At 32.8% G+C, this 22,904-nt stretch overlaps 1 protein-coding gene across 3 annotated transcripts in view; it reads left to right on the top strand.

Moving 5' to 3' along the window:
- LOC122489714 (pleckstrin homology domain interacting protein) overlaps positions 1-22,904 on the top strand; it is a 140,123-nt gene that overhangs the window by 97,412 nt on the left and 19,807 nt on the right. For all 3 annotated transcript variants that reach the window (XM_043591866.1, XM_043591865.1, XM_043591867.1), the window contains exons 23-35: positions 1,422-1,653; positions 5,162-5,281; positions 7,250-7,357; positions 8,093-8,217; positions 8,345-8,427; positions 11,947-12,058; positions 12,227-12,288; positions 14,656-14,811; positions 16,002-16,122; positions 18,565-18,690; positions 21,502-21,571; positions 21,933-21,983; positions 22,297-22,446. In XM_043591866.1, the coding sequence (XP_043447801.1) occupies positions 1,422-1,653; positions 5,162-5,281; positions 7,250-7,357; positions 8,093-8,217; positions 8,345-8,427; positions 11,947-12,058; positions 12,227-12,288; positions 14,656-14,811; positions 16,002-16,122; positions 18,565-18,690; positions 21,502-21,571; positions 21,933-21,983; positions 22,297-22,446 (1,516 nt within the window). The remainder of the gene's footprint in view (positions 1-1,421; positions 1,654-5,161; positions 5,282-7,249; positions 7,358-8,092; positions 8,218-8,344; positions 8,428-11,946; positions 12,059-12,226; positions 12,289-14,655; positions 14,812-16,001; positions 16,123-18,564; positions 18,691-21,501; positions 21,572-21,932; positions 21,984-22,296; positions 22,447-22,904) is intronic.

Below are 22,904 nucleotides of genomic sequence, written 5' to 3'. Positions count from 1 at the left end.
GAGAGTAGCAGCTGTGAGTATTTGGCAGGTGCCATTTTTAGTGACCATGGGCTGGAGTTAGTATAAATAAATGCTCATAAGTTGAGGACAGCTTATTTTTGGATAGATGTTTGCTCTGCAGATGCATTCCCATGCATCCAGTATAGAATCTGAAAATATTTTTTAAACCAAGTTCTTTAATATTGTTTTCAAATTAAAATGAAGTCATGAAATCATACTAGAATGCACCTTAATTATTTGATTCTTATGTGTAATGATTATTCTTAGGGAGATGTAGGTAGATGTCTGTTAGGGATTTCGGGGACAGGGGTTAGAAGTGGTGGTAGTAGAATAAAACTCCAGACAAATCTGTCCTTTCCATGTTAATCTTTTTAGAGAAGTAAGGTTATACATCATCACTAAATATAGGAAAACTATTGATTTTAACATAGTGTAACTTAGATTTCTTTAAGGCATTTATAGTTTTAAAATTGTAAAAAATCAAGTAGTATTCTCATGTACTAAAATTAGAACAGAAGATAATACAACTGCATTTTTATTTTGCACCAACATCAGTTCAATAAAATTTGAGTCTTTTGAAGGTACAGTGAAAAGAAATGGCACACATGCTTAGTAGTGATACATAAAACACTAAGGCATGTAGTTTTCAGAATCATGGCATTCTTTGAAGCATAAGCTATGTCTAAGGTATATGTAGATGTTGAGTAAAAGTTGCAAGCACAACCTTCCTAATAGGCTGGAACACTTGGGACAAACCCCACCTCACCCCCATTTAATATCCAGCTATCATGAAGGCACCACCAGTGCTCTACCATCAAAATACCTATGGTGAAGAGTTCCCTGCTCCTCTCAAATAAGTAATCCCTATGCTTCCTCCTCCTTAATGTTGGTATCTCTGTGGCATCCAAGACTATCTGCCGTTGCTAGAATTGCTCCTTATTTTTGTATTCCCCACAATATTTTGCCCCAGAATGCAGCACTCTTCAGAAATTAATTTTTTAAGTCTATTTATTTATTTTGAGAGAGGGGGAGAGAGAGAATCCCAAGCAAGCACACTCCCCACCTATAGTGAGGAGCCAACACAGGGCTCAAACTCACAAACTGAGATCATGACCTGAGCTGAGATCATGAGTTGAACACTCTTCTGACAGAGCCACCCAGGTGCCCCAGAAATTAATATTTTTGTTAAAATCATAGGAGGCACTTAAATTCATTGTTTCAGTTAAAGCTATAGCCTTATTTATCTTAAAGTTTTTGAGATACTTAAGCTGACAGAATTTTAAGAAACTGTTTAGAACATGAGTTGAAAGGGAAGTGTTTTTAGTTTATTTATTACTCTGTCATTGTGATCTCTTTATATTTATAAAATAGTCTTACGGTATATCTTCTGTTTGTATTTTTTAATCCCTTTTGCCTTTTAGTGACTACTCTAGTGATTATTCTGACTGGACAGCAGATGCAGGAATTAATCTGCAGCCACCAAAGAAAATTCCTAAGCATAAAACCAAGAAAGCAGAAAGCAGTTCAGATGAAGAAGAAGAATCTGAAAAACAGAAGCAAAAACAGATTAAAAAGGAAAGGAAAAAAGTAAATGAAGAAAAAGATGGACAAATATCACCAAAGAAAAAGAAACCCAAAGAAAGAAAACAAAAGGTTTTTTTGTTTTTTTTAATACAAGTTGTTTTCTATGAAAACAAAGCACACTTTTTAAAAGTGCTGCTGATAAACATAAATGCTGTTGAGGCGTACCAGCAAGTAGTATTGGAAAAAACTCAGAAGTATACAGTAGCAAAATATAGTATGCCAAACGTATTTAATTTTCTCAAGTTTTAAATTAGCATGTGCGAGTATTTACTTATAGAATTACCATATTCTCAATATTGAGCATTTAATCTTATGAGCAGATTTTTTTTTGGTAATCTCTTGGGATTTATTCATTTGTGTATATAAAAAAAGTTTAAAAACATACAGTTTTATGAGTCTTTTAATTTCCTTTGCTTTTTGACCATCCTTATTGATTGTTAATTGCTGAAAATAACCAGCAAGCATAGAGCACACATGACTTGGAATAATAATGGCAGAACTTGTCATAGTTGACTACAAGGCAAATATGAATCTAAAATAGGATACTACAGTTATTAACAAGCTTTCATTAATTTATAGAGAAGATGAGCCATAATTAGATGATCCTTAGGTCAGTAGCAGTATTGACTTGATTACTTCATCTTTAGTCTGGGTAATTTGAGACAAATCAGAACGTAAGAGATAAATGTTATGGAAATAAGAACTGTCAGCTCTTATGGAAATGGAATTCTTTTAAGAAAAATAAGAGCTGTTTAACTTTTGCTCTAAAGTAAATGAAATACAAGGGAGATGTTTTCTATTCCCCAAAAGACTATAAGTAGAAAGTATATTTGGTTAAATAAACACAAGGAAGATTTTTTTTAACCTCTTTCATTTTTAGAATTAAATATAAGTTGTTAATTATAGGATTAAATACTAGGGAGGCTGTCTTTATCTCCAGAGAGCTTTGAAAATTTTAAGAATACTTCTGTTTTTAATGTTTATTTTATCTGTATCATCTGAACTCTTGTTTCAGCTTTATAATTATTTATTAATTTGGATTCCACAGCCTACTATTCTTATTACTTACTTTGCTTTTGTCTGGGGATGATTTACCAAAGAGAGTATCACACATATATGTGCTCAGTTTTCTCTTGTGTGTCTCTTGTGTGTCAGTGATGATAAATGTAGGCTGACCCATTATTTTATGTGGTACACAGACTGGTTGAAGAAAACTGATTTAGCCTTCTATCTGACTAATAAACATTTTTTTTCTTATCTCAAGACAGTTTTGATTAACTTTTGAGGTTTACAGTGTTAAGTCACTGTGAGAACGTAATTTTTTTGTCTCAAGAGCGCAGTTTACCTGACTCACCTGGTTCCTTTTGATTGATAATTGTGTGTAAACTAACACCTTGGGCTTTTTCATGCAATGCCACATTTAGATCCACTGTTGCTGTTTGGCATATTTTAACTTCACAATTTTTACTGAAGTATTACAACAGGATCTGTGTGCCACTGAATTTATGTGGGACAGATTTTAAATATCATGAGGTAAGGATATTATAGACTGTTCCCTTCAATTTGGTTTTTGTACACATGGTTTGGTATTAGTCTACCAATGGCTCTAACAATAGAATTGTTCTTATTCTTTAGTCTCTTTGTTATTCCAAATAAACACAATAATATTTCCCTTCTTACGCATAGGGTCATAGAGTTGGAAAGTTACAGATTCATTAAGTAATATTTACTGCAAGTATGAACAGATGAAGACATTTTCCATATGACTAATTGTATTCAAATTAATTAAGAGCCAGTAAGGCAGATAAAGAAAATGGTTATTAATAGAATTCTCCAGAGATGCAGTAAAGTCATCTCAGATGTATCTGATATATGTCCATTATATTGTTAGGAACTCTGGAAACCAGATTTATAAATTTTTATTGAAGGCTTACGGTTTATAAAGCAATACAGTGGATAAAAAGAAGTGTAAGACATAGTACTTATCTGAAAACAATGTGTGATTAACAAGTTGCTTTAATCCCCCAAGATAAAAATAGAATATCACATTGTCTAATATGTTTAATTACCAGATTAATTTTAAAGATGATAGCTCGAATCAAATAAGGACATCTTTTCTTAGAGTTTCAGGTTAAGGCTTCCAGAAATAAGATGTGAGGTAGACCTAGAAGAATTTCCATGAATACAAAGGAAAGATCTCAATTACCTGTATCTCCAAAATGAACAAAAATTCAAATGATGAGGCTGGAAATTTTGAGGAATATTCAGTGCATTTTATTTCCTAAGTGGTTTTAAGTACTAAGTGATAGAAACCTACTTTAAAAATTCTAGGTTTCCCAAGAATTATTGAGGAATAAGATGTATCATCGTAATGATTCTTGGCTGTGCCATACCAAAGTCTTACAGTTATAAATATTATTCCTATTTAATAGCCAACTTAACCTGGTTTCATGTAAGTGTTGTTCACAATTTCAGTCAATATAGGTATTTTCCTTACAGGGAGAAATATTTTTCTGCTATAATTAATAGCCCATATTGAGGCTGGAATTAACAATTTTCAGACTTTTCCTACCTTTTTTTTTCTTTTTATTAATAAGTCCAAGGAAACCTTTTTCACACATACTTTAACTCAAAACCTCAATGTATAAAACTGAAATCTGTGGCTCTAATTTTTTTTTTCTTTTTCAAGTTTTTATTTAAATTCTAGTTAGTTAACATATAGTTGTGGTTTCAGGAGCAGAATTTAGTGGTTTAGTGATTTATCACTTATTTTAACACCCAGGGTGCTTATCACAACAAATGCCCTCCTTAATACTTGTTACCCATTGAGCCCATGCCCCACTCACCTCCCCTCCAGCAACCCTCAGTTTGTTCTCAATAGTTCAGTCTCTAATGGTTTGCTTCCCTCTCTTTCTTTTCTTTCTTCCCTTCCCTATGTTCATCTGTTTTGTTTCTTAAATTCCACATGAGTGAAATCATATGGTATTTGTCCTTCTGTATTTCACTTAACATAGTACATTCTTGCTCCATCCATGTCGTTGCAAATGGCAAGATTTCATTCTTTTTGGTGGCTAATACTCCATTTTATATATACACCACATCTTCTTTATCTGTTCATCAGTCAGTGGACACTTGGGCTCTTTCCATAGTTTGGCTATTATTGATAATACTGCTATAAACATTGGGGTGCATGGGCCTCTGAGTATTTTTGTATCCTTTGGATAAATATCCAGTAATGCAATTGCTGGGTCATAGGGTAGTTCTGTTTTTAACTTTTGAGGAGCTTTCGTAATCTTTTTCAGAGTGATGCACCAGTTGTTCACCTCCTTTTGTTCTGAATGTTGTCTGTAGGTTTTAGTTTATCTGGTTCTTTTTTTGTGGTGATTTGGAGAGACTGAATAACTATACTGCCATTGCTGCCGTCTTCCCAGAATAAGGTTTTTAAAAGCTGAATATATATTTTTGTTCAAAGATATCTTCCTCCTTTTATTTAACTACGTTTATAGTTATTTCAAAGGGCAGATTGAGAGATGAATGCTTTTCTAGTAATATTACTTTATAATGTTCTAACTTTTAGAGATTGGCTGTAGGAGAACTCACGGAAAATGGTTTGACATTAGAAGAATGGTTACCTTCAACATGGATTACAGATACTCTTCCCCGAAGATGTCCATTTGTGCCACAGATGGGAGATGAGGTACTTTAAAATTTTTAAAAACAATCTTATCTTTAAGCCTTTTTTTTTTTTTTTTTAATAGCTCTTGAAACAGAACTGTAGAAAACTGTAGCAGTCTCATGAAGTATCTCATTTTTGGATGCTTGTAAGCTTTGTATGGAAAAACTAATTAGGAGGAAAGCTCCAATCTTTTTTGAGGCCACTTGCCACTTTAAATATTGCAATAGCAAAAACTAAATATTGTAAGAGAATGGGAATTTTATTAACATTTTAAAAACTCGTATTGTTTTTAACAAGAGGATTCTATTGCCAGTTTTCTTTTCCTTTCTAAAAATATTTTTTTTCTTAGCTTAAGGCTTAAATATATAGCATGTTAAAGGAAAAATGCAATTCAGCATTTTATTTCTATTTAATTTTATTTCATAAGTTTTCATTTAAATACAATGTTTATAATTTATTTATTAGATCTTTTAAAATATTTATTGTCTTAGAATAAGGAATATTTCATTTTTTAAAAAATGTGATTGGCCATCATTTTGGACTATGCACTTATGAATTTGAAATGAAAATGTAAGATCTTAGATCAAAATTTCCCACTCCAGGGTTCATGTGTTCTTACTTTATGCATAGATGTTCAGAAGCAGAGTCATCTGGTATCCAATAGATTAGCAGTAATAAATTAGGAAGTTCAATATGAGCTTCTTTAGCAGACCACACTAATGAGCAGTAGAAAGTGGCAAGTGACAGTGGACAGTAAAAAAAAAAAGAAAGGAAAAAAGAAAAAACAAGGGGCGCCTGGGTGGCTTAGTCGGTTGAGCGTCTGACTTCGGCCCAGGTCATGATCTCGTGATTTATGAGTTGGAGCCCCCCCCCCCCCCCCCCCCCCACTCCCGCACTGGGCTCTGTGCTGACAGCTTGAAGCCTGGAGCCTGCTTCGGATTCTGTCTCTCTCTCTCTCTGCCCTTCCCCCACTCAGGCTCTGTCTCTATCTCTCAAAAACAAATAAACATTAAAAAAAGAAAACATATAATGCAAGAGTAACTCTAAAGAGCAGTCCAAAAAAACTCATTTAGAGACCCTACTAAAGAAGACATGAAGTGCACAGAACATTCCCATAATGGTGATAGGTCCTAACAGATCCTTGAGCATCAAGAAGATGCTTGGTTAAATTATATTTATTATTTCCAGTAAATTATATTCACTATTACTAGAAAGTGTGTAAATCCTTGTTAAATAATTTTCTTTCAATGTGTTAAACTTGTCTTTTTGATCATTGATGCTTAAACAGGTAAGTTCTCATTATTCAGCAAGCACTATTCCTTCATATGAAATTTCAAACAACTGGAGCAAAAGTACGTAGAATAATGGATATCCCAAAATGTTACTAAGAACTCAGTAACATCTTTAAAATTTTAAGCAGCATTTCTTAACAAGCTCTATCATTTTTTTTGTAGTGGGAAGAATAGGTGGTGTCAGACTACTATGTCAAGTACCAGTTTACAAGATGGTAGTCAAGTGTCAAATTTGACCTTCATAAAATTGGAACAAATATATGCCTTGTTCTCTTTTTTACAATAAAATATATTTATATAAATACATTTTTCATGTTAAAGTTTTCTGCATATGTACATACCACTTGCTACCAAAATAAGTGAATAATAAACTGATGGTGACTCCTACTTACAATTTACTTTGTTATACAACATAGGTCAACTTACTTTGAATCCAAAAATAAAACAGTGAAACAAACAAACTGCTCATTTTATCCTCTTAATGTGTAACCAAAGTAATGTTATTTAGAACACTTTTGTTTATGATTAAGTGACATTAGGACAACTTTAGGAAAAGAAGGGGAAAAATAACAAAATACTAGAATTTCTTTCTGTTCAAAGAACATTAAATTCTCTCCTGCAATTTTAGCTGATACCTTGCATCTTGGGTTAAAGGAAACATTCAAGTTTTAAAACTGTGACTTTATTTACTTTTTAGGTTTATTATTTCCGGCAAGGACATGAAGCATATGTTGAAATGGCCCGGAAAAATAAGATTTATAGTATCAATCCCAAAAAACAGCCGTGGCATAAAATGGAACTACGGGTATGGTGTTTATTATTTAAAAAGTTCTAGATTATGTAGAAAATTCTATTGAATGGTACTCTTTTCACTGTAAGAAACTGTTCCATGAAGATACCTTTTTTAGTTGAAGCAGTCCTAGAGAGTAGAAGGTATTTAATTTTCAGAGAGACACAAGATTGAATTTATATATTCCTATAGTTTATAAATTGGGTACAAAATGTAATTATAGAGAAAATTAGTACTAATGTCTAAGGTAAACTTCGTATGTGTATTTCTAGATTTATCAGACAGAGTTCAAAATTATGTAGACGTCTTTGGAACTATATTGGAAAACTTTTATTTCAATAAAGTTTTCCCCTTTATAAATTTTTTATTTATTTATTTTTTAATGTTTATTTTTGAGAGAGAGCTTGAGTGGGGGAGGGGCAGGGGAGGCACAGATCTGAAGCAGGCCCTGCACTGACAACAGTGAGCCTAATGTAGGGTTCAAACCCACAAACCGTGACATCATGACCGGAGCCAAAGTCAGATGCTCAACTGACTGAGCCACCCAAGCGCCCCTCTCTTTTTAAATTTTCTGTTGAGATATAATTTGTGTACTATAACATGCACAGATCTTCAGTACACAGGTCAACAAATTTTTACATGCACAGGATAATCACCACCTAGATCAAGACAGAAATGAAGAAATGTTTTAATTATTTTTATCAGTTTATTTTGTGAAGATGGTTTCTTATTTTTTATATCTTTTTTCAGGAACAAGAACTGATGAAAATAGTTGGCATAAAGTATGAAGTAGGATTACCTACCCTTTGCTGCCTTAAACTTGCTTTTCTTGATCCTGACACTGGTAAACTGACTGGTGGATCATTTACCATGAAGTAAGGACTATTGAAAGAGGCAGTGGTTTCTTAGTATTGTAGATTGTTTTTCAAGATTCATATAAATTTGAACTTTTAGATATTTTTAGGTATGTGACCTAATCAATTTGTTTCTATTTGTAATTAGATACCATGATATGCCTGATGTTATAGATTTCCTAGTCTTGAGACAACAGTTTGATGACGCAAAATATAGGCGGTGGAACATAGGTGGGTAATTTATTTAGAAGCCATACATGTTTGTAATTTTTTTAATCTAATAAATTATTTACTACTTTTAATAATTTAGAAAAATATAATCAGAGAAATCTTCTTGCCATTTGTGGGAACGTTGATAGCAAAGTATGATATGGTGTCAGGTATTTAACAGTGGACCCTTCAATGCAAGGATTAAGAGTACTGACCCCTGCATAATCAAAAATCTGTGTATAACTTTTAATTCCCCAAAGAGTTAACTACCAATAGCTTACTGTTGACCAGAAGCCTTACTGATGACAATTAATATATATTTTATATATGTATTATATACTGTATTCTTAAAATAGAGTAAGCTAGAGAAAAAAATATTATTAAGAAATAGTAAGGAAGAAAAAATGCATATACAGTACTGTATATATCAGCGAAAAAATCCATGTATGAGTGGACCCACACAGTCTAAACCTGTATTGTTCAGGGCTCAATTCTCCTTTTAATATAGTTCATGCTGAAATTCTAAACATTTTCTCTCTCAGATTTGGTAACTCATTAGATTGTTTATAGCTATTTCTTCAGCTGTTTTATGTGTTGACTTAAATTTTCTTTTAAAAATATAATAATTCAAAGTTGAAGCAGAAGATATCTTCCAGTTCAAAATGTTTAATAATTTGGACTGGGGCCAAAGCTAAACTGACATTTTCCTTTCATTTGTTTAATCTGTTATAATCTTTAAACTTAATATTGTAATCAAGACTCAAAGAAACTTTAAAATTCTTAAAAGATTCCAGACATTTAAGATGTATTCATTTATGTACACATGGATGTGCAGTTCCTTAGAGTTGGGTTTTTTGTTTTTGTTTTTGTTTTTTAATTTTCAAATAGGGGCACTCTTTGGAGTGGTACATATATGGCATATTTGGTTTGAAAAACCACATCAGTTGATATGCCAGTCCACCTCTCTTCCAGTGCCATTGGAAGGCATTGGCATGGTGATTTGTCTTGTTTGGTCATGGTAAACTTAGAAATTTACATATGTGTGCTCCAAAAAGAAAAATTAGAGAAATACAGTTTATCAAAATTAGGGACATGGGAGTTATCAAAAAATTTACATTCCATGTAAATTCTATTACACCATTTTTCTGGAAACTTTGAAAGGCATGTTCCATCATATAAGGAAATGAACCAAGGAAGAGAAAGACCTGGAATCCCTTCCCCTCCACCAGGAAACAGAAAATCCAGAACAAGAAAGAGCCAAAATGAATTCCCAGTAATAGTCCATAGAAGTCTCAGGATAGCATCTGTCTAGCAAGATCTATAAAATGATAATTCAGAAGATGTTGTCCTCTAAGAGCAGTCTTTAGGGAAAAAAATGGAACAGATGAATTATCTAATGTGTTTGACTTTGTTGGAAATTAAGTTGAGGAATGTTTTATAATTTAAGCCTTTAGAGAATGTGGGAAGACTTTATAAATACAGAGAAAACCAACCACAGACAGTGAAGCAGTTATTATACAAAACTATAGAAGAAGGGAATTGTATGTTTGGCTTTGTAGCAAACATAGTGCTGATAGAAACAAAATAGATTAAATAAAATACACGTAAATTGTTTATACAATTATATGGAGAGGTCAGTACTTAATGTCTAAAATTAATGAGTGAAGCCATAGCTGTATACTCATTTAGAAGTCTAAATAAATTCAAGAAGAAATCTTTGCAAGAATTAGAGGTTTTTCTTGGTTTTGGTTATAAGCCTTTGGTATACTTGGTTGTTTAAACTATTTGAATGTGTTACTGATAAATTTTATTTTATATATATTTTTTTGTTTCAGAGAGCATGAGTAGGGGAGAGGGGCAGAGGGTGAGAGAGAAGAATCTTAAGCAGGCTGCATGCTTAGCATGGAGCCCAACACAGGGCTTGATCCCATGACCCTGGGATCATGACCTGAACTGAAATCAAGAGTCAGACACTCAGCTGACTAGGCCACCCCTAAGTTTTATTTTTTTAAAGACATGCATCTGCCAATAAAATGCAGAACAAATATTAACAGTCAGAATTTAGGAATATTCCGGAAATGAGCTGATAACCTATGTCTTCAGAAATGTTTAAAGTTTACTCTGAATGGTGTACTCTATTCCTTGCTTAATTTCATTGTTATTCTGTAGTATTGTTTGTTGAGGTTAGACATACATTATCCAGTTCCTCTTCTTTAGCATAATGTCATCAGTGTATGTAAGATCATAAAAAATAGCTTTTTGAAACTCATGTTTACTGTAAGGTTGTGGTGACATCAAGAATGCTGTTTATTAATTATATGGTAGCTTCTCACTAAGCTCAGTGTCACTAATATATATGCATCTGAAGAGCAAGTAGAGATCTGATCTGGTAGTAGATCCTGTTTACTGCTTAACATTGGCTGTTAGAATGCTTGAATCTGCATTTGGGTCCCAATGCATACCCATTCAAAGTTAGATATAATTCAGCAACATGCACTTGTGTTCTATTAACTTGTGTCCTGGCTCCAGTTTCCGTTTGTCATTAAATTTCTTTTAATTTTTTTTTAGTTTTTTTTTTTTTTTAGTTTTTAGTTCATTTTATGCTATATGTCTCTCTAAACTTCTAAATCTTTTTTTTGTAAAAAATGAGAATATAAACAAATGCTTGCTCTTTTGGGTTTGAGAATGAAACTTACTCAGATGAGTTCTAAAATACCTAATTTGTTCAAAGTCACACAGATAAGTTATTTGAACTCAAGTGCTTCAGACCCTAACCTATGCTCACCAGGAGAAAACCACTCTGTACTGTGAAAGCCAAGGAAGAGGAAAGAGGGGCAGAAAGGAAGACTTGATTTACAGTTTTCATATGACACAGAAGGAAGTTGAGAAGATAGCTTATTGGGTCTATTGGGAAAGTAGTTTTAGTAACATGACAGTAGCTGAGTACAGTTGGGTAAGGAAAGAGACAAAAGAAATGATGTCTAGTTTACAAAGATTAGTTGTTTTTCTTTTTGTTTCTTGTTTTTATAGGAAAGGGAAAGTGAGTATATATGGGAGTGTTACAGCTTCAGGGTGATTGACATGAAAGGGACCAAACAGATTGGATGTTTTATTTTTGTTTCTAGGCTGGAGTCTTGATTATTGGAGGAACTTGCCTATAGGAAACAAGAAAATAAAGATAGACTCTAAATACTTGTTGGGTAGAAATTATCTAAACTGCTTTTATTTGAATGAAAAGTTTGGGCATAGTCCTAATGATGAGCTTAAAATTCTAGAATGGTAAAAATGCTTAAGAGTGAATTTCTCCTGGCTCTAATAAATATAAGAAATGGTACTGGAAACTGGTAAGTCATATTGATGTGTTTATTAAATAAGTTTTTTCTTCAATATTACTAATTTTATTTATTGTTTATTTTGGAATGTGTAGGTCACTTTTTATATGTTTTCTGAAATTATACAGGCAGTTTAGATTAGGTAAAAGGGAGTAAGTACAGCATCAGTACATTTCAGAGTAATGAGATGGCTTTTATTCTTATCCAGGTGACCGTTTCAGATCAGTCATAGATGATGCCTGGTGGTTTGGAACAATTGAAAGCCAGGAACCTCTTCAGCCTGAGTACCCTGATAGTTTGTTTCAGTGCTATAACGTTTGGTAAGGGAGTGTTTGTTGTATTTTAGTTCAGCTTGAGTTACTTTTAATATTTTCCCCCATCTGTTAATAAAGTGACAAAGACACTTCTTTTAAACACTTAATGTGATTTTGTAAAACTTACAACACAATATTTAGATTTTTTAATGTAAGGATTTTCCTTCCTTTAAGCTGGGACAATGGAGATACAGAAAAGATGAGTCCTTGGGATATGGAGCTTATTCCTAATAATGGTAAGTGTATGTTAGGCTTTTTGTGTCTGTGTTACAAAATTAGTTTCTTAAATAAGGAATCTGATTTGCTGACTTGCTATTGCGTAGGGTTGTTATGAAGAGCAAACAAAATATTCCGCAGTTATTTATTGCACACCTGCTGTGACCTTGGATTGAAGGTAGAGATGGCATAGCATTGAACATGATAGACATAATCTTTGTCCACTTGGAATTTATAATCTTACAGTGAAGATTGAAATTAGTTAATTATAGCAAAATATGAAAATGTTTTGCTAATTATTGTTCCCTCCTAGAAGGTGACCATTTGGGAGCAAAGATTTTTTTTTTGTAACTCCAGCGGAACACTTAAGACTATAACATAATATTAAGATTCAGCCTTTTGAGTGAGACAAATACTCATACCCTGTCTCTGCCATCTTCTATCTGGTGTCATCTTGGCAAGTTCCTTTTTTTTTTTTTTTTTTTTTTATATTTATTTATTTTTGAGAGAGAGAGCGTGAGCAGGGGACGGGCAGAAAGAGAGGGAGACACAGAATCTGAAGCAGGCTCCAGGCTCTGCACTGTCAGCCCAGAGCCTGACACGGCTCGAACCCGTGGACCGTGAGATCATGACCTGAGCGGAAGTCAGACACTCAACTGTGACTGAACCACCCAGGCACCCCTTGGCAAGCTCTTTAAAAGACTTAAAACTTCAGATTTTTAGGACTTCAGCCTTTGAAAGTAGGTAAACTAATACAATACAGGGCTGTTGTGAGAATTAAATGCCATCATGTGCATAAAGAGCTTAATATAGAGCCTGACACATGTAAGGGCCTCCAAGAGTAGGTAGTTTGCTACTAATAACAACTGTCTTCTTGCATATGGCCTGATATATATTGCCTTAGGATTTTAGGGAGTCAGATTTGGGCAGTAAGCAGATCTCTTCCTGGAACTGAAAAAAAGGCGGTGTGGGTGAAGCCTGTAGATTGCATTTTCCTTCTACCTCAGTGCCCATTTTTGTTTCTATTTTTAAAAAGATATCGCACACATAAGTGTATATGTATAAAAGGACTTAAAAAGCTGTATATTCCAGAATATTAAGAATGATTATTTATAAAGGTTGGGGATTTTTCCCAATGTGTCACTTTTCTTTTCAGGTAAGAATAAAGACTTTAAAAAACAAAAGGGAGGAGCTCTTGTGACATAATAGAAATAATCATTTATAATGCAGTTGTTCACTAGTTATTGTATTCTCAAAAGTCAGAGAAAAGATAACTTGGAAATTTAACCCAGCTGGTAAACCTTAGAGATGAGAAAATCATGCTCATACATTATCTAAAACTAGTTCTTTCTCAAAATTATCGCTTTGAAAATTAATACCAGTAACATATTTTTTTATCTCACTACTAAATTAGAGCTGTTTGAAACTATAAAATATCTTATACAACTTGTAACATTGTTACATGGCTTATCTTCTGATTTTATTTATCTTGTAAGCTTGAGTTTGAAGTCACATTGGACTATATATGAGAGAAGTGATGCTAGTTAGTGTTGTAATGCTTGGGGTATTTCTTGAAATGAATTAGTGGCATTAATTAATACGGTATTTCCTACCTAAATTTAGCTGTGAGTGAAGGGGGTGATTTTTGTTGGTTTTGTTCTGTCCTGATATATATACACACATGCACCTATGGAGTTTAATTACATTTTGTAGAGGAAGAATTTTGTATACAAATAGTAGCATATTTTCCAGTGTTCTCTGATGAAGTCTAGCTCAAAGGAAAAGGTACTTGGCAGATTTGTAAATTTTATGTCACCATCACCTCCTAATGATACTGTTAAAGATTCAGGTATGCAGAAGGCATGCCTTCATCATTTAAAAGCAAGAAGCATAAGAATCATCTGTTAGTATTAATAATTCTCTGTTTCCACATTTAAAAAGTTGAGACTTCGATTACAGTATTCATGAAAAACACCACTTTAGTTCAGTTTCACCTTGTGTATGTTTTATCAAAATAAACATGAAGATTATATTATAAAATTCAGAAAATCTTTAATTTCTATCATTTTACAGAAATATTTGTCCTTTATCTGAAACTGATAGTAGAGCAAGTTGTCTGGTATAATTTTGGAAAAGTAATTATATACCCATCTAGAGAATTATTTATAAAATTAATGTTTTAAAAATTAATGTTATTGACCCTTGAAACATATTTCTCTTTAATGAAAAAAAGGAATATACTTACCAGATCTTTACAAGATTATACTTTAGGTTTTTTTGACAATATCAACTCTTTGTAAAGATAACCTAAATATTAACAAATAACCTAAATATTAGCAAGAAAGACATATTTTAACTAAATCTGCTTTTCTTTCTGTGTATTTCAGCTGTATTTCCTGAAGAACTAGGTACCAGTGTTCCTTTAACTGATGTTGAATGCAGATCATTGATCTATAAACCTCTTGATGGAGAATGGGGTTCCAATCCCAGGGATGAAGAATGTGAAAGAATTGTTGCAGGAATAAACCAGTTGATGACACTAGGTAAATAATAATAGTAACACAGCAATGCAGGACAAGCTGGCAAAAAGCAAAGGAGAGGAAAACTGTTAGTATTTGAATAAAATTTTTCTTCACAGTGTCATGTCAGTGGTTTTCAAATAGAGTGAGGGCCCCCAGAAATGCCAGGGATACCTCTGAAAAATCTGGATCCTCCAGAACCCAACTTGAAATCCCTCAACATATTTAAGCTGACATGATGTGAATTGGGAGAGTGGGGCTGAATGCTGAATTATAATTATATGAATAGCTGTACCAGTTTTCCCCTTAACTTTATGAATATATTCACAAGGGAATACTTGCAAGGTAATAGGAGAGAATGAAATGCTTTGTCTCATATGAAAAAAAGAAAAACAATGGCCACAAAATGTTTGGTTATCTGAATTAAGGGCTTCCAAAACAACTCTAACTGGTGTGGTGGTTGGTAGCAACCCCTTCTGTCGATAGGGAATCAAGCTTAAAAGAGGGAAAAATGATGAATAAGAAGAGGAAAATACTCTGGAGACACATATTGGATGATATTTTCATTTGAAGTCTTTTTAAATATGGCAACACTTCATTTAAAGAGTCTATAAATATAATCCTAAATAATTTTAGTAGTAGTTTAGCATAAGAAGTTGTCTTACACTAAATGTGGATAAGCAAAAAATGGAGAGTGATCTTTATCAGGTTTTAGATCTTACCAGTTTACTGTGTGCCATTTGGTCAGTGACGTTGAGTCAGAGACTTCTGGATCTGTTCTTCCTCTGTACTTGCCTGATATTTCACAGAATTATGTTGTTAAAATAAGGTAAGTTTTTGAGAAAGGTTACATTTGAATGGAATGTGTTATTATAGTGTTACTGAATGATTGTGAAAAACCTACAGATTCAGGACTGGCCAGGTTTTAAGTATAGAAATATATGTATACTTAATAGGTCAGATTTATATATTATCTGTCATGGCTTTTCTTCTAAGAAATCTGAATAACAAATATCCCTAGAATTTTGCAGTATAAATATAGATGTAATAAGAAGTGAGACTCTACTATGCTAGCTAAACTGTATGTATTTTCTATGAAAAGACAGTGGCAGTCTAAGGGTTATATGAATCAGAACTTGTCTTAACTCAAGCAGAATTATGAAGTCTTGTTAAACCATGAAAATTAAACATACAAACTAATTTTTTTATTCTAGATATTGCTTCAGCGTTTGTGGCCCCTGTAGATCTGCAAGCCTATCCCATGTATTGCACTGTAGTGGCGTATCCAACGGATTTAAGTACAATTAAACAAAGACTGGAAAACAGGTTTTACAGGTTAGAACCCATTTGCTGTAGCTACTACCAAAAGAATACTAAATGATCCTTGGGTGTTTCTCAAACTTTAATGTCCATACATATCACCTAGGGATTTTGTTAAAATGCAGAGTCTGGTTCAGTAGTTTTAGTAGGACGTGAGGTTCTGCATTTCTAAGTTCCCTGGGATGCTGATGCTCCTGATCTATAGACTTGGAATATGGTTCATAGATACGGTTTTTTCTAGTTGCTAATGAGTGGGACCTCACTGTCTTCATACTGTATTTTACAATTCAAGCCAGAGTATTTCATTTCCCACAGACATCACATTGAAATATTTGTTCATGGATTTTTTCATAGAACAATATTAAAAAGTTGTGGGTTTTTTTTTTCTTATTTTGCTTATAAATACTTAAGAACAACAAAGTTAGGAAAATTAGGGTATTTTTCATAGCTGTACTTTAGCTTGAAATACAGAGTTTAAAAAAAAGACGTCTAATTTAAATTAATTTGCATCTTCTAGTTAGCGGTTTGAGTAAACATTGAGTTCTAATCTGAGACATGCATCGTAGGCTTATTGCCTAGAATACGTTTTTAGAAAAGTGAATTTAAGTCTATAGTTTTCACATAATGAAATCATATTTCCAGTTTTCATGACTTTTGCTTAAAAGACAACATTTTAATTTAAATCAGTGCATTAAAAAATTTCTTTGGGAGGGTCCCTGGCTGGCTCAGGTGGTTAAGCATCTGACTTTTGATCTTAGCAAAAGTTCCCACATTAGGCTCTGCTCTAGGAGTGAAGCCTGCTTAAAAAAAAAAAAAAGTTTGTGAGCACTTTCATTTTACTGCAGTTCTTTACATTACTATTCATTTTAACTTAGGGGAATTTTTATTCATATTTCATATATTTTGATATAAAATGTGCCTTCGGTTCTTTTTATTCCTTAAATTATAATTCTGATTTGGTACTTTCTGTGCCTGCACTGAAAACACCATTTATTATTCCTTAACTTACTAAGCAAGGTTTTTCAACAAAAGCATTATTGACATTTGGGAGCTTGAAAATTTTTTATTGTGAGGGGCTGTCCATACCTTTACCCTGTGGCTGCTAATAGTAACCCCTAGTTGTAAAAAGGAAAAATGCCTTTAAACATTGCCAACTAAGATGTTAAGACTTCAGGTTCTAAAGATTTTTCTGATCTTGTTAGGTGCTTCTGCTGTTGGTATATTGATACTTGTCAAAAGCATAGAGATGAGGAGGAAATCATAATGATGTGCGCCTCCCAGCCATCTTACCTTCAAAGTACACTTCTTTAAATCTTTTTTAACATCACATGTTAGAAGTTTAAGAGAAAAGGGAGTAGTTATTTTTAACTATATCCTTTCTTGTCCCTAGACCCCTAAAATTGCTAAGCCTTAAGAATTGTACTTAGTGCTTCAGAGATGGAACAAGATAGGGGAGGAAAATGGGAGAAAGAGTTGTTCCTATACACTAATTGTTGGATTACAGCTAAAAAGATAAGCTCCTGACATCTCCCACTATTGTTGTAAATGTACTTTCTCATAGAAATACTACTTAATATGGTAATTGCTAATGTGTAGTGTTTTTTAGGGTACATTATAGCTTAAATAGGCTTTATTGGCAATTGCTTAGCTTAGTAGTCACTTTAAGAAAAAATCTTGGAACACAATCCTTACATAAGTTAGAAACAAACTGCCTGTTTTTGAATCTGGTAATAAAGACCTGAGTTATGTTATTTAATAAAATGATGCCTTCATGTGCGTTTTCACTACTTCAAGTTTTGTTTTTCCTTTACTCGTTGGCTACAGATTTCTTGCAGTTTATGGTTTTCCTCTCTGATACCTCTGGTTCAGTCTCATTAAACTACTACTGTCAGTTTGCCCTGCTGGGCATTAATCTAATACCTTATTTTACACAGTTTTCTATAGAGTATCCTGAAGATGCCTGTGATTCTGTTACTAGAATAAGTCTTGCAATGCTGTATGAAAAGCACACAGCTTTCTGTATGTTTCTGTACCCACAATTGTATATAATATTTGTAAAATTACATATAATTGTGTTTCTGTTCACACATCAGTATCAGTAATATTTTCTGAGCATTTTCTTCTTTGCTATTTTAAGTGGGACCACATATTGGATGATACTCTAGATGTCATTTTTCGATTTTTCTTTACTCTCAGAAAGAAAAGAAACCACTATTAATAGTCTAGTGTGTCTAATCTAGGGTGACATTTTCTATGCAAATACACAGTTACTGTTGCTACTCCTTTTTTTCCCCTGCCCAAATGAAATATATATTTTTTCAGAATAATTTTTTAAGTGGTGAGTTTTGTAATTGAATTGAGACTGCCGTTGAAAAGTTGGAATGTCTTGGTTTTAAGTTGTGTGGAAATATTTCTAAATGAAATGAGGCTAAGACTTCTGTATTTTGTTTGTTTAAGGCGAGTTTCTTCCCTAATGTGGGAAGTTCGATATATAGAGCATAATACACGAACATTTAATGAGCCTGGAAGCCCTATTGTGAAATCTGCTAAGTTTGTGACTGATCTTCTTCTACATTTTATAAAGTGAGTAGTTTTTCCACACTTAATTATAATTAATTAATGTCAATATTTTAAGCTTTAAAAATGTCAAAATATAAAATGCAATTATTTTTTATATGTATGATGTTGCATGCTGTGCTATAAACTAGCTCCACTCAAGATAGGAAGCATACAATGTCTGTCTAAACACTTAGTTCATTGGCTGATATTAATTATGAAATCATAAAAGTTCTGTTACAGTTATATTCTATAGTTAATATTAAAAAATATGAATCTTTCTCTAAATCTAGCTGTTAGATAATAATAGTAAGGGGTTAAGCACTTGTAGAACATAATAATGTTTTACCTAAAATAGTTCTAAACCAAATAATAATAATACAGGTGGCAGATATCACTATCTGGAATTAACAGTTAAGAAAACAGTTGTAGAGGTTTACATGTTTAATTTGCACAGGAACGGAGTGTCTGCCATCTAAGAATTTTTCATCTTAACATTATATTGCCCTTGACAAGTTTGTAAATAAGTATTTATGTAGTCCAGCAAGAAACTAAATTTAGCTTTCAAGATTCTTCTTAAAAGTCAGGTTTACTTCCTCATTCATTAATCTCCTACCAAGAATGATAACTGCAGCTCTTTAAGGGAGTAGCTCTTTTATTTTTTTATCTTAATGAATTTTATATAGCCACAGAATGAATTGAGCTTTCTAAACTGAAGCCAGAGGAATGACTCAGTGGTATGTTTTGTCTAACATACCACTCTTGAGTTCATACTGAGGTTATTTAAATTGGATAATTTTTTCTGGCTAAGAAAAAAATATATTTTATAAGTTAAGTTTAAATACTCAGCTGCTGACAGATTTCATTTTTACATGAAGATATTATTGAGGCTTTTTTAAAAACATCTCCAATTTCATTCTCATTACTCAGCATAATCATAGGGCCCCTTTTTGTGGTATTAGTTAGGGTTTTTTTTTTTGTTTTTTGTTTTTTGGAAGTTTTTTGGTAAAGAACGTAGGTAATTTCAATATAAGAAAACACCAAAGAAAATTAGTAAGATAAATGTTATGCCCTACTCTCTACCTCACTCTGTAAAGAAATCTGTTGCTTTTCAAATGGTTTGGGGGCTATTTTTACTATGCCTTTTTTTTTTCTCCCCAGTTTTAATGGGGAAACTAATTAAGACTAATTAAGGATTAATTATCCCTGGAAGATTGTTTACATAACTTAGTTATAAGGGCTTATAATATTTTGCCAGTGAAGTTTATAGTCTGTAATTTTGCTATATGTGTGTGTATGTACATTTCTCTTTTCCAAAGAGGAATCAATAGAATTGTGTGATACAGGAATTTTACACTTTAGTGAAATAATTTACATGAAACAATTATTTTTATATTTGGAATAGTCTATAAAATATTTTTCAAACTGTTACTTTGAAATGCCTTGTAAGAATAGATTAATGTTTAAAGCATCTATATTTTATGTATCTAAAAATAAACCCCTGCATTTTTTTAGAAGTATATAATTTGTTTATACATTTTTAGCTAACAGTAACTTTTAAATATTAGGTATATCTTGAAATTTTTATTACACTTTGAGTTATTTCTCAAAGGTTGAGATAACTCATAACTTTGAGTTATTGGCCAAATTTCAAGCAATAGGGTATATATAATGAGTTGATGTAAGAGATAAATGAGATAGAAATGTGTATTTATCATCTTAATACAATTTCGTAGATAAATTTTAAGTAACTATAAGGAAAATAACAAGAAAATCTGTATGAAAATTTATATGGGGATTACTTCTAGCTTATGAAAGTGGGGTTTTAGGTACGGGAAACATGGGTTAGGATGTTACGGACAAGGTAGATATCGATAGATTCAAAAGTTAGATGAAAGCCATTCGAGGGACAAGGAGTGTGGCATAAGGGGTAGGAAAGGGTAAGGAGTTATTAACGGAATTAAGCAATTTATACCAGGTGAATTAGAGAGTACGCGAACATAAGTAATAAGGATACAATGTTATAAGCATGAGTTGGAGCCAGATCATGTAGGGCCTTGAATGCATTTCTAATATTAATTGATAGGGAAGAGACAGAAAGCCTAAATAGCAGATTGATTGCTACAGCTGACCAACTAAGAGGTGATGAGAGTTTAATTTATGGAAATGAGAAAGAAGCAGAGACCAAGAGATTTTGAAGGTAGAATCACAGAACTTGGCCAATGATTGGGTTTATAAGGAGGCAAGGGAAGGAATAGTGAAAAATCACGCATTACTGTGAGAATGGTAATGCTGTTAAAAATAGGAGGAAGAGTGGGGAGTGAAAATTAGGTTTAGACGTGTGGAATTCTAGATGATGATAGGAATCTCAAGAGAAGAGTCAGACCAAATTATAGAATTTGGAATTCATTTACACAAGTAAGGTTATCAGGGCAAAAGCTGTAGTGTCAAGAAAAGATGACTAAAGGACAAAATTTTAGGGAATGACTATAAATATTTAAGAATGAAAGGAAGAAGGAATTAGAAGACAGGAAGTATCTTAGCTTTCCTTTGTGTATTGAGGAATGAAAGAGGACATCCCACACACAGCAGCAACCTGAGCAAATACTGGGAGGTAAAAATTGGGTTTGGTGTATTGAAATAGGCCAGAATGGAAGCTCCACATAGGGTGGAGGGGCATGGGCAGGTGTGTGGGTATAGGGTTTTGGAGTTAACCAATGAAAAAAGCCTTCCGCTTCAAACTTTATCTTAAAATCTGGTTTTGTTAACAGATTTAAAGGAAAAAAAATTAAATCTTAGGACTCTAATCTTACGTACTAACATTTCCTTGCTGTTTAGGGATCAGACTTGTTACAACTTAATTCCACTGTACAATTCAATGAAGAAGAAAGTTTTGTCCGATTCTGAGGTATTTAACATTTCATTATGATATTAATATTGGTCTTTATATATATATATATATATATATATATATACACATAAAGAAATGTACACATAGTAGTTTTCAGGTAAATGCTGTAATGAAAATTATTTTTGGTTAATGCTGTAGTTTCCAAAAAGTAGTTCAGCATTTTTTTGCTGTAGTTATTAAAAATATTGTGGGGGACTCTCTAATGAGCCCATAAAATGTTCCAGCATATACATTATGGGTTTTCCAAAGTGTAAAAGTGATAATTGGTATATAAATTACTATGGTAGATTCTCTAAACTCTAAAACATGTAATGAAGTCTAGAATGTTTAGTGAATCTGATAAACTCTTATTTCAAAGGAAGAAGAGAAAGATGCTGATGTGCCAGGAACTTCTACCCGAAAAAGAAAGGTAAGATTTTTTGTTTTAGCAGAAATACTTTATATGAATTAAAATGTATTAAAGGCAGTTTTTTAACTCTTAGTATTTTTAAAGACAGATTAAGTATTACTTCTAAATCAGTTTCCATAACAAAATACATGGTTTTCAGAACTAGGTGAATAATATTTTCTATTTGAGTTACTGTATATGACCTAATTATTTGAGATTGCATTAAAAATACAAATTGTACTGTATAAATGTTACTTTATTAATTTTTTATTTTAATATATTTGAAGCTTTTATACGTTTTATTTTATTAATACATTGAAAATTTTCATTTCAGGACCATCAGCCTAGAAGGAGATTACGTAACAGAGCTCAATCTTACGATATTCAAGCATGGAAGAAACAATGTCAAGAATTATTAAATCTCATATTTCAATGTGAAGATTCTGAGCCTTTCCGCCAGCCAGTAGATCTCCTTGAATATCCAGTAAGTATTTTTGAAAATATTACCTTACCTGTCAGCTTGCCATATATCTCACACATGACAATTCGCTATTTAAGCTATTTCTTATGGTTATAGTTTATTTCTTCATTATTAAATACGTGTTCTCATCTATTTGGCTAAATGGAGCATCTAAGTTGAGTAGTGTGGTATTTAAAACAGAGGGGCGCCTGGGTGGCGCAGTCGGTTGAGCGTCTGACTTCAGCCAGGTCACGATCTCGCGGTCCGTGAGTTCGAGCCCCGCGTCAGGCTCTGGGCTGATGGCTCAGAGCCTGGAGCCTGTTTCTGATTCTGTGTCTCCCTCTCTCTCTGCCCCTCCCCCGTTCATGCTCTGTCTCTCTCTGTCCCAAAAATAAATAAACGTTGAAAAAAAAAAAATTAAAAAAAAGAAAAGAAAAAGATAAAACAGAAAGAACCCCAAATTAAGACTCTGAAGTATTAGA

Source organism: Prionailurus bengalensis, chromosome B2 (genome assembly GCF_016509475.1).
Source record: "Prionailurus bengalensis isolate Pbe53 chromosome B2, Fcat_Pben_1.1_paternal_pri, whole genome shotgun sequence".
Lineage (NCBI taxonomy): Eukaryota > Metazoa > Chordata > Mammalia > Carnivora > Felidae > Prionailurus > Prionailurus bengalensis.
Note: the sequence above shows the minus strand (reverse complement) of the source record. Positions and strands in the feature narration are given on the sequence as shown.